General features: G+C 40.0%; 1 protein-coding gene and 1 long non-coding RNA gene across 3 annotated transcripts in view; one reads left to right on the top strand and one right to left on the bottom strand.

Moving 5' to 3' along the window:
- Positions 1-3643, bottom strand: part of LOC115304492 — an 80577-nt gene extending 76934 nt beyond the window's left edge. The window contains exon 1 of the long non-coding RNA XR_003914471.1: positions 3560-3643. This is a non-coding gene — a long non-coding RNA (uncharacterized LOC115304492). The remainder of the gene's footprint in view (positions 1-3559) is intronic.
- Positions 3644-3853: 210 nt separating this feature from the next.
- The window catches only part of GATB (glutamyl-tRNA amidotransferase subunit B), an 87519-nt gene continuing 79131 nt past the window's right edge, over positions 3854-12241 (top strand). For both annotated transcript variants that reach the window (XM_029940158.1, XM_029940161.1), the window contains exons 1-2: positions 3854-4042; positions 5949-6099. In XM_029940158.1, coding sequence (XP_029796018.1) covers positions 3867-4042; positions 5949-6099 — 327 coding nt within the window. In that variant the 5' untranslated portion in view covers positions 3854-3866. The remainder of the gene's footprint in view (positions 4043-5948; positions 6100-12241) is intronic.

The following is a 12241-nucleotide window of genomic DNA, read 5'->3' on the forward strand; positions in this document are numbered from 1 at the left end:
ACAGATTACAGTTTATGGGCCAGCAAGCCTAATAGCAGAAATGAACTAGACTCATCTTCCCCAGATGGCATTTCATCTCCACAAAGACATTGGACAGGGTGTTCTATTTCCCTGCCTTAGAAAGGAAGAAAAAGTTATAGATTTCTTTGCCCCGAAGCAATCTTCTAGAGAAAGCAATTGTTCCCTTCACATCAGTATTTTATCAGAATCAAGATTTAATGGTAAAATAAAAGGAAATGAATCCTGTTCTCCCAATTGTCTAGCACGCACCTATTCCCTGTCTTTCTTCTTCCCCTAATGACACTTAACTGGATCTTAAAATATAGTTTTTCTAAGAAGGAAGCTTACATTTTCAGAATGCTTTTTCAAAAACAGGACTTCCTTCTAGTGTCAATGTTCTTCTTACATGAAGATAGTGCTGTCATTTTCTATTTTATGTACATTATTGACTTTTTTTTTCTTAGAGAATTTATACTTACCTAGCTACCCTTCCTCCTTACCACATAGCATAAAATTTAAGACAGCAGGCTGGGGACTACAGCCATAGAACAGATAGAAACTAATAGTCCCAAGAGGAACTAAATTCACAACTATGTCAAGAAATACTACATCCAGCTCCATTAAACAACAAGGGGCATTTTGTTTATCAGTCTGCTAAGCATCTTTAAAGCACTATTTTGTTTCCACAGGAAAAAGTAGTTATCAAAGAATAGATTGGTTAACACAATTTTAAGTTTCAAAGTTATATACAAAGACATTTTGAATACATTGCTGTGATAAATCATTAAAGTAAATAGTGGAAACTATCTCCTTTAAATTTTACTTGGAATTTTAATGTTTCCATTAAAATCATTTACTTCATTATGAAAAATAATACAAGTGGTTCTAAAAAGAACCACCTGCACCATTCTCTCACATTGCACCCACATTAGCGATGAAGTCATAAATCCTAGGATACCATGTTTTCACATCATTTCCCCCATCCCAAGCCAATAAAAGGATGAGAAGGGGATGATTATAATCAAACACAACTTAGATTTGGGGGTGCTGATTTGTGTTTAAAAATCAATATGTTTATACCGATACCTAGAGATTTTGAGTCAAACCCAGGGGTAAGCCAGTCCAATCCAATGCTGACATTCAAAGCCTCTCTGAAGAATACTCAACAAAACCAAGCATGTTATTTTAGACACACTTTCTAACTATTGCCATTTATAAGTAACAACTCAAAATCCTGCTCTGGCTTACACATCTTTTTAAAAACTTGTTCTAAATTTATTTGTACTGTGTCAATTATGTGAATAAAATAAGCGCTAGAAACTCTCCCTATGAAAATGTTTTTGCTGGAAACCCTGTCCTGCTACCTTCGGAGCTTCTTGAAAATGAAAATCTCTGTCTTCCAGATGACAGCCACCTTTTTGGTGGAACCAAAATAGCTCTCTCTGCTAGAGTGCTGTCAGTAAGAGTTCTGACAGATAGCAGACTTGGCATGCAGGAGGAAGGTGAGAAATGGTCCCATGGTAGGTGGCTGGGTGGGAGGATCTGCTAACTTAGAAGCATCGAACAGGAGGGGTGCTTGGAAAACAGTGCCCTCCTAGACACCAGACCATGGATGAGGAAACAAATGGGCATTTCTGGAAATGACACATAATCTTGGGGGAGAAGGGAACCATTCACTCTTGTAGGATTTTGAAAGGGTTACATAATATGCATCAGACTCTAAGGTTTCTTTGTGAAAGGAATCAAATTCACTTACATGCAGAGGATTTTCTCTCCCTCTAGCGGTAGGGTAGGAAACTCTGAAGTGATAGGCTATCACTGCATAATACTGCTTCCTAAACAAAGATGTGGATGTTGCCCATAAAATGAGGATTTTCCCTAGGTGTGCCGCTCTCTGTTATGGTACTTTTCAAAACATGCCCAACACTTCATGTTAGGAAATGAATTGCCTAAGTATGCTCATTACCAGTGGTAAGGTAGCAAGGATCCCGCACCCCTTGCTAAAAGATGCCCATGCTCACTTCTGAGATATGAGATTCCCCTTCCTCTGCAGTCCTATCACAAAATGGAACCATGCTGTGATCAGAACCAACCATCTTGAAGCTCAGGCTGGGTGAGAAAAATCTGAGGCACTAAATGAGGAAGAGAAAACAAACTTACCTAAAGAAAAGGTGGGCAGTATGTAAATTCAGAAGAGAGATACTACTGAATCGGATGAGTGATCTGAACCTGATAGAAAGGTCAATAATTAGCAAGAAATTTTGGAACAAATCTACACCTCTACTTTGTGGTCTCTGTCATTTCTCTCATTTTCACTTCGGTCATGAATAAATACTTCTGTTGTAGCAATTTGGATCAGTGATAGTGGATGAAAAAACAGAAAAGATGGAAAAAAGTAAATAATGACATTTTGAAGAGAATGACTAAAATCGCCTCCATGGAGGGATTAAGCTGCATGAACTATCATCATTGTACAAAGGTATTGATGGAAATAGATCATAGGTTACAGCTTCTAATCAATAGGTTATTGATCCGTAATTGAAAATCTACCAGTGGGAGGTATGCAGAGTATGCAGCTTTTTCCCTGCTCCATACTCAAAGTCAGGCCTCCATGATGCCTACTTGACTTCTCCTCTTGTATGTCTCCAAGGCAACCAAATTTCTATTTTCCTGCAAACCTATTTCTTTTCTAGTTTCTTTATCTCAGTGAATAACTCCACCAGCTGTCCATTTTCACAAGCCAGAAATTCAGGAGTTACTTGACCCCACCTATTCTAGCACCATCATTTCTAATCCGTCACCAAGTCCTTCAGTCTTACCTCCTAAATCTATCTCATATAGGTCAATCTCTCATTGCCTCCACCACCACCCTGTTTCATCATCTCCCTCCTGAACTACTACTGCAAAGGGCATCCACTCCATTTTTGTCAAACACATTCTCCACACTGCACTACTTCACTGAACAAATCTTTTTAAGGGGCCTACTTTGTACTCTGATAACACTTTGTTGAAGAAGACAGACAAATTCTCCATTCTCAAGGAGCTTGTGGAGACAGAAGATAAACGCCAGTCATAAGCACTATGTGGAGAATTAAACTAGGGTGATATAATAGAGAATGGATGAATGACTTTTCTAAATTGCGTGCTCAAATACAAGAATCAGTGAGAGTTTCAGAAAGGGTTTGCGTTTCAAAGCACAAAAAAAAAAAATTAAGCACCTTTACTTAAATACAGCACTTATTACCTACATGAAAGTGTCCTAGTTTTGTTAACTTTTCTGTAGATCTCCTCTCCCAATAATGTAAGTTCCAGGAAAACAGTGGCCGTAAATGTCTTGCTCACTCCTTTATCTTCAGTGCCTAAGAACTGTGCCTGGCATATAGCAGGCATGCAAATATTTGCGGCATTAATGCAAAAATTAGTGTCTGAAGGGGCAGAGTAAACAGAAAATAACTGAGTGGATTTGGAACCTTAGGAAGTCTTCGCAGAGATGTCAAGTTCATTTTCTTCAGCTGTTATAAGGTTAGCTGAGGTATAAAATCCTGGCCAGGTTTCTTACCTTTGGATCTCCGGCACCACCTGCTCTCATTCAAACTCATCTACACGCTCCCAGCCACAAACCTCTCCAACTTCCCGCTAGGAGGAGTCACACCTCCCGACCCAGAAACCCTCCCACCCTCTCCTCTATTTCTCCTTCCCTCCCCTCCCCGTCAGGGTTCCGGCAGCCTTCGAGTAGCGATGCTCACTGGGAATAGTAGTCTTCCGGTGTGAGCCTAAGAAGTCTTATCCATTTCTAGAACTACGCTTCCCAGAGAGCCTCGCGGCAGAGGGAGGCTGTGTCACCTGACAAGGACTCTGGAGGGGCAATGGCGGCGCCCATGCTGCGCGGGTGCTGCCTTGGAAGGCATTGGGCTTTAGCCTGCATTGACGGCGGTTCTCGACACGGAAGAGGGGCCGCGACTGGGTTCACGTCCAGCGGGAAAAGGGGACAAAGCTTCGTGGCTCAGCAGCCCCACATCACGGCCCAGAAGTCAAGGAAAGGGTATACTATTTCACTACTGCCCGCTTAAGTGTGAGGTGGAAGTGCCGGACTGGGGAGGTGGTGGCCCCTACAGCCTGGCTTCTTTCTAGAAGTTGTGATGGGCGGGGGGTGTTGGGCTATAACTTGCAGCCTTGAATCCTAAATGAAAGCACGAAACTAGCCCTCTGTCAGCCCCGCCTCCACACTAAATGATCAAATAGGCACATTTGAGGAATTCGCGAGTGTAAAATCGCAGATGTGTTCTTGAATGTAACACTGCACACGCACAAGAGTGGATTCAGTCTCCTAAAGGCACTAGCAGTGGGGTCGGTGACAATAAGCGGGATCTTATTTAACTGACATTTATTTAGCGCTGCTGTGGGAGAGCAGTGTTTAAAAGTCGAGAGCGATCCTTTACCTATAACCTCTGGATGGTGTTGGCTTAATATTGTCAAAAAACCCCACCTATCTGTGGAGGTGTTTAATGTAGAACGTGTGTGTAGACCTAGGAAGATGCAGCTAGAGGAAGAAATCTTCCCTCTGATTAGAGAGTTTTGCTTATTTTGTTAGATATACTCGGAACAGCTGTTGATACTTTATAAGACCTAAGTAGTTTCTTTTTAAATACAGAAACAGAAGGCACGTGTTAAGTAATCACTATATCCTTTGAGATAGTTAAGTTGGCATTATTTTTGCTTTTCTGTTGGAGCAACAGAAGGAAAATGTCCAGAAACATTCAACTTCTATTACTTTTATAAATTAGGTCGTCTGACTGTAAATGGAAAGGGTTTTTTTTCTCTCATGTAATAAAACTGCAAAAAAAAAAAAAAACCTTTTGAGTAATGTTTTAGCAGATGCAGAATTTCTGATGAGTTTTTCATTTAATTCCTCTCAATTGCAGGTGGTGCTTCCAAACTTTAGAAGGAAGGAATTAATCTTCTCGGAGTACTATAGATAGAGGACTTGTGTTTAAATGATTGGAACAAAACTCAATACATGTAACAAAAACCTAGATGATATAGGAACTTGCTTGAGAGAAAAGCAGAATAGGAACAAAGCATGGGGGGAGTATGTGTAAACATGCTTTGTCTAGGATATATGGTTTCAGAAGGACTAAGCATACTTACAAGAACCTGGGGACATCTGTGTATGGAATGTTCATATAGAGCCAGTAGAATAGGAGTGGCCAGATAGAGATTATTATAGCATTTAACAGCTTCTTAGATTTGTTAGCAACCAAGCATAAACAAACAGGAACCTGAAACTGTATCTGGGGAATTGAAAAAAAAAAAAAGCCACATCTTATGGTTCAATATTTTCATTTCCACAAAATTCCCAGGAAGAGTATGATTTAGTGATGATCTATTATATCTGTGTCACTCTGACCATTTTACTTGCAAGCCATTGTTATAAAATGCATTTAAAGCATGATGGAGAATTTCTCTTCCTTTTTTAAATATGATATACAACTATTTACCATTATTTCTCTAGAAGTAGAAGCATGATGTTTATGTTAATTCTAAAAATGTTTACAAGATCAGCTTTCATTTACTGAGTTATTAATTAGGAAAGGACAGTTAATATAGAAAATGCTGCTTTTCACTGAAGTCAGCCAAGCAGATGTCACGTGATACCCATTTCTAAATTGTTTCAGGACACCAAATTGTTTCTTAATCACCTTCCTCTGTACAATGAGCTTTCCTTATGCCATGTTGTAAATGTATTTTATTTTGTTGGTCTTGTAGATGTTCACTATGGATTGGTTTTGATTCAGTCATCAATACAGTATGACATTTTTAAATGTAAGGATCTAAAATTTTAAAAAGTTAAAAACAAATATAACATTAATATGTGTGGTTTAAGGTTGTAGAATTCATGCATAGTTGCGGATCTAACTACTTCTTAACCGTTATTTTTTTCTCTTCAGTGAACACAAATGGGAAGCTGTGGTAGGTTTGGAAATTCATGCCCAGATCGCCTCTAACTCTAAACTCTTCTCTGGATCTCAAGTCCACTTTGCAGCACCTCCAAATTCTTTGGTATCTTTTTTTGATGCCTCTCTGCCTGGAACTCTGCCGGTAAGGTTTTTGTTTAATCATATTTTCATTATGATTATGATTATGTTTTACTGGACGTAGATAATGATTTCCTTGTTTTAACATCTTGGCACAATTCTTAGGAAGTACTTTACTTAGGGAGTAAAGTAGGGTGAACTAAATGATTTCTAAAGACCCATCTCGGTAGTTCTGTTTCTAAGTCTAGATGTCATGCATTTATTCATACATGTATTCACTCATTTCACACACATTTAAAAAATGTCTACCAAATACCAGACACTGTGCTATGAACTGGAACATAAAGATGAATGGCACTCCTTGCCTTTGAGGAATGTAAAGACGAGGTGGGGAGAAGAGTCTCATAAACAAGTAGTACTGTGTGATTATGCCTGAGGTTAATATGAAGGGCATGATTTTGGAACCCAGAATGGGGACACCTAGTTTTGTAAGAGGATTATTGTGAGATATTGGTTATGAGTGTGATTGGAAAGCTTGTTGGAACAGGTGGTGTGTGAGCTATATGAGAAGCCAAATAGGAGTTAGGTAGGTAAATGAAGGAGGTGGAGGAGTCTAGTCACAGGAAACACATATGTCACATGATGTTACAGGTTAAGGTCCATAGTTGTTGTGATTATGGAAAATTAAGTGGCCGATAATAGAAAAAGTCAGCCACAGTACACATTGAGTTAGCTACTTATTTACTCATCTTCACTTAAACACAAGGAATGACTAAGTCCAGTGTACTCAGTCAGGAAGATTGTTACCATATAATTTCATACAGTTAACTGGATTTTGAAGAAAAGGATGGAAGGAACAATATGAATATTTGAGGTAATAAATCAGTCATAGTCTGTGCAGGACATACAGTATCGACTGGGTGTGGGATTTCCTGCCGTCATTGGAGGGGATGTGGATAGGTAGATGGTGGGAATGAGCGGGGAGAGGGAAGGATGGGTGAACTCTGGACTCTCTAACATGTAGATACAAGTGAAAGCTGGTTGATGTGACAATCGCCAGACTTGTAGAGATGGAGGTTTACTTTTCTCAGAGTCACTGTCCAGAACTCTGGTTATACCAGGACACTGCCATACCAGGACTTTGGTTATATTGGGCAGTGTCTTTGTCTTGGAACTTTTTCCTTACTTGTGCTTTTTGTTGTGGAGGACTCCCATCCCTGCAAACCCTATCCGGACTCACCTGTGATTTGCTGCTGGGTCTTTCTGGAGGAAAGACAGATAAAGGGATGTCTGTCCTTTCCTCCCCCTGGCTTGGAGTATTTGTGGGGAAATCATTTTTGTTTGGGAAGAGATCATTTTTCGGTTACAAAATACGAGTTCCTTTTTGGGCAGAGACGCAGATATAGTAGAAATAGAGTAATATCTATTCAGACCAGTAAAATGGAAAGCAATTCATCATAACACCTCTCCTTTTTTCCTTCTGAGCTCAAAACAATTTTTTTCTCCACATGGTGGTTCTTTATCAAGAGACTACACATAACTTCTGATTTCTTTTGAGTTTTTTTCCAGCTGGGAATATAGAATCCAACAAGGTCTTGTAGTTCACATTTAAAAATAGAACTATTTGCAGATAGGCAAAACAGGCTCTTCGTTTGTGGCTAAATGTGGTCAAATATTAGAGACAGTGCAAAGTAACTAAAATGTCAACATGCTTTGAAAGACTTCTTGCTATACATCACAAAGAAGGTGCTTGTCCAATAATAAGCATAGCAGTAAAACAGTGAAGGTGTTTGGGACATTTGAGTGGGTGAAAGGAGACATGGAATCAAGGGCAAAGTTTTTAGTAGTCCTGTTTTTCTTAATATTGGAGAGATTTGAGAATGCTTAAATACCTACAATTTATAGTCAGTAAAATATTACACACCTAAAAGCTGTGTAAAGAAGGTAGATTTTATGCTAAGGATTCTTACTGAAATAAAATAAAATTTTTCAAAATGCTGATGAGGAACCAATGAAGAAGAGGAGCTAAAGACAGTTAAAGAGGCTTGAACATATGCGTGTAATCAGTCTCTCTCCCCACCCCCAAAGACACTCCCCTGAAATTACAGTAAAAGAATTTAAAAGTGAAATTTATGAAAGTTATCAAGTTAAAAGTTATAAACCTATAAGAGAATGGGAGACCAGAGCACAGGAGAGATGGTAGATAGAGGAAGGACTGACTTACCAGAGCTGAATTAACTGTAACCCAAGAAAGGAACAGAAAGCCTGCAGAAAGGGCCACCAGTGAGAAGCGAGGTGGTGTGCCCTGTGTAGCCTTAGAAATGGGCAGGATATGGGATCCTTAATTATTGTGGAAGGCCAGGGAGAGGTGGAAACAAAGGATTGATCCAGAGTCTGGATACAGAGCAGTTAGACCTAAGGTCCTCTCCCTGACCCTCCACAGCTGCCCTATCCCCCCAGGAATCTATAATTTTGGGAGAAATTCCACTGATAATTCATTCTCCCTGGGAAACCCAGGTACAGAAAAGACACTGATATTAAAGATTCTCCGCACTCTAGATTCCAGGGCCTGCCCAGTGCTTTTCTCCACCTGCTTGAGGAGCTCAGGGGACCGTGCGTAACCACCCTAAGCAGGAATCTGCAGGAACTTGTTTGGAGATTATATTATGCGTTCCTGAAGAGAAGAGCTTCAGATACTGACACTCGGGGTGGTGGGGGTCTCTATAAAAAAAACAAAAACTGCCTGGCCACCTGATTATCCTAGAATGCAGGCCACTGGTCAGCAAGCCCTGGATACTTATATTGAACTTGTAATCAGCATTTTAGTACCTTACTTCAAAATAAAGACTGATGGCCAAAAATCACTAGACATTTGAGGAAATTCTCCAACATAATGGAGACAGCCCAGAATAAAAAGACTAAAGGAAATAAGAGGCAGCAGATAATGCACACGGTAAAAGAATACCTTAAAAATGATAAGCTTTTATAAATATCCTCAGATAAAGAAGGTATCTGCATCTTTGAGGTAGGAACATGACAGTACTTTTTAAAAATAATCAGAACAAAAATGTCTAAGAAATTAAAATTATGATGACAAAAAAAAAATCCAGAAGAGTTAGAAGATAAAGTTAAGAAAATCTTCCAGAAAGTGTAACAAATACAGTGAATTGGACAGTTGGGGATAAAATTAGAAGATTAGAGACTCGGTCTAGGATGTCCAACATCTGATTCATAGGAGTTCCAGAAGACAGAAGAGAGACCATAGACAAGAAGAAACTATCAAATAACACAGATTCATTTCCCAGAACTGAAGGACCTGAATCTCCAAATAGTAAGGGCCTGCCCAGGACCTAGTGCAAGGAACAAAAATAGTCTCACAGACAGGCATGTCATCATGAAGCATAGGGATGCATGGGATAGAGATAAGATACTGGAACTTATATAAAAAAGAAAAGAAAAGTCACATGCAAATGACTGAGAATCAGAAAGTCATCATACTTTTAAAAAATATTTTTTAAGTTTATTTATTTTGAGAGAGAGAGAAAATGAATGAGCTGGGGAGGGTCAGAGAGAGAATTCCAAGCAGACTACGTGCTGTCAGTGCAGAGCCTAAGGAGGGGCTCAGCCTTACGAACTGAGATCATGACCTGAATCAAGATCAAGAGTCAGATGCTTCCTGAGCCAAGATCAAGAGTCAGATGCTTAACTGACTGGGCCACCCAGGCACCTCATAAAGTCATCGCACTTCTTAAAAGAAGTGCTTAAAGCTGGAAGAGAATGAAATGGTGCCTTAAAAAAAGTCTTAGGAAGAAACAAAATGGTTCTAATTTAGTATTCTGTATCCAGCACTGTCAGTTATGACAGTAGAATAATGTTTTCTGACAGGTTCTCAAAAACCTAGCCTTTTACTCTCATGAAAACCTACTAGAGTAATGGAGAGGCTCCAGACTGCCATCTGTCTCTACAGCAGGCCTAGGGATCTGGTGGGGGAGCTGGATGGATGGCTCCAGAACAGAGCCGTGTCAAGAAAGAAAGGGTAGTTGGGCGGGAATAGCAGATATCTAATGTTTGTGTAGACACAAGATTTTACATGTGGAGTCTTTGAGAATAATAAGCAATAAGTAAAGTAAAAAATATGAAACAAATGATGAAATGAACACTCGTCAACTCCAGGAAAAACACAGCATTCGAGAAGGGAAGTGTGGGGGGGCACCTGGGTGGTTAAGCGTCTGACTTCAGCTTAGGTCATGATCTCACAGTCCATGAGTTCAAGCCCCACATCAGGCCCTGTGCCAACAGCTCAGAGCCTGGAGCCTGCTTCCGATTCTGTGTCTCCCTCTCTCTCTCTGCCCCTCCCCTGCTCATCCTCTGTCTCTCTCTTTCAGAAAACAAAATAAAACATTAAAAATTTAAAAAAGAAAGGAAATGTGATCATAGTATACTTAACAGCTCAGCTGAGAAACCTATTAATAATAATAGAACTAACTACTGATTTAACAACTGATGTAACTAGGATTTGGGGAAATAAAAGAACTAAATTGTTATCTACCATTATCAGAAGTCACATTCCAAATTGATAAGGCAAGAAAAAAGTGAGAATATGCTCCAGGAATATTTTTGGCCACAGATTCGGGGAGGTCTCTTTCTCCATTCCAAGCCCTAAGTTGGTAGATGGGGTTTTTTGTTTTTGTTTCTGGCTTTTTTTTTTTAATTTTTAAAAATAAGGCAATGAGTGAAAAATTGAGAGTTCTCAGGAGACAGATTATTAGTCAAAAGGGTTTTCAATGAAGTTTAAAAAATTTTTATGTAAAGGTAATATTAAGTAATCAAATATTACCTCTACTGGTTTCTCAGCCTTCTGGTGAAGTATCTTTTTTGTTCCCAAAGTTCAAATAGTGACTGACCCCCCCACACCCCCTACCTGTAACTCCCACCCTTACCAGGCTTTTAGGAGGAACAGGCTCATCTCATTCTAGACTATTCATACCCAAGTTGATGCCTGTGGTGGGAGTACCTGCTTCCCAGGCGGTGAAGTGACCTACCACCTACCAGTTTGACTTTTTGACTTTAACATTACTCAACTCACTGTGGGGTTGCACTTAAGGGTGGCATGTTTTGTCCTTGAATAGAAATACAGTGAAGTAGCAAGTATGGGTAAATTCCTAAGAGACAAAGTAAGATACAAGTACTGCAAAATATCTTCCCTTAAAACTTTAAATTATGTGTGGGTTGCACCGAGGTGGCTCAGTTAGTTAGGCTTCCAACTCTTGGTTTTGGCTCAGCTTTGTGGGTTTGAGCCCAATGTCGGGCTCCATGCTGACAGTGCAGAACCTGCTTGGGATTCTCTCTCCCTGTCCCTCTGCCTCTCTCCTGCTTGCTCGCTCTCTCTCTCTCAAAATAAAGAAATAAACATTAAAAAATATGTATCTCGTAAGAATGGAATGGGCCATGTCTTGGGAGGGGCTCCATGTTCTAAAACAAGAACACTGTGTCATTAGGACAGCTATCAACTGTCTTTTTCCCAGATGAAGGAAGGATCATCACATGGCAAATGGCCAGCAGCCTTGGCCAGCAGGTGATGGATTTTCCAAAGGTCCCCGGGCGCTGCATACTACTTAAAAATAGGAAGATAAATATGACAAGACAGCTCAAAGATCTGCAAGTGGTTGCTGCCAGGGAACAGGACTGGCAGGTGAGGGCGGCAGGAACTGCTGGTTTTCAGTATAAATTATTTGAGAACGCCTGCCTGTAATAAATTGTTAAACAACTAAAAGTTAGTTTTAAAGGAGTAACATATAGAGAAGAGGAAATTATTGATAGAATCAGGTTCCTGAGAAAGCAAGAGGGAGCCTCAGAGCACAGACAGAAAGACAGCTTCCTCTCTGTAATCTCAGGGAAGATGGTCCCGCGAACCCATGTGTGAAGGCAGCTTTTTAGTTTGGGTTGTGGACGGTTCAGGAGGCTCCCATCTGGTTTTTTCCTTTCCTAGCAAAGTCTGTGTCTTACATCTCACTCTCCTTTTTCGAGCTCTTTCCTGCCTGAGCCAGTATCCCTTGCATTCTGGGTCTGTGGGTGATTCAGTCTCAGTATTTCTGTGCCTCCGGTCATTTCTAGCTGTTGAATGATAGCACAGAATTCTAAGTTGACAGTTATTTCCCCTCAGCATGCTGAAGACATGATTCCATTGTCCTCAGGCATCTATTATT

This window comes from Suricata suricatta, chromosome 1 (assembly GCF_006229205.1).
Source record: "Suricata suricatta isolate VVHF042 chromosome 1, meerkat_22Aug2017_6uvM2_HiC, whole genome shotgun sequence".
NCBI lineage: Eukaryota > Metazoa > Chordata > Mammalia > Carnivora > Herpestidae > Suricata > Suricata suricatta.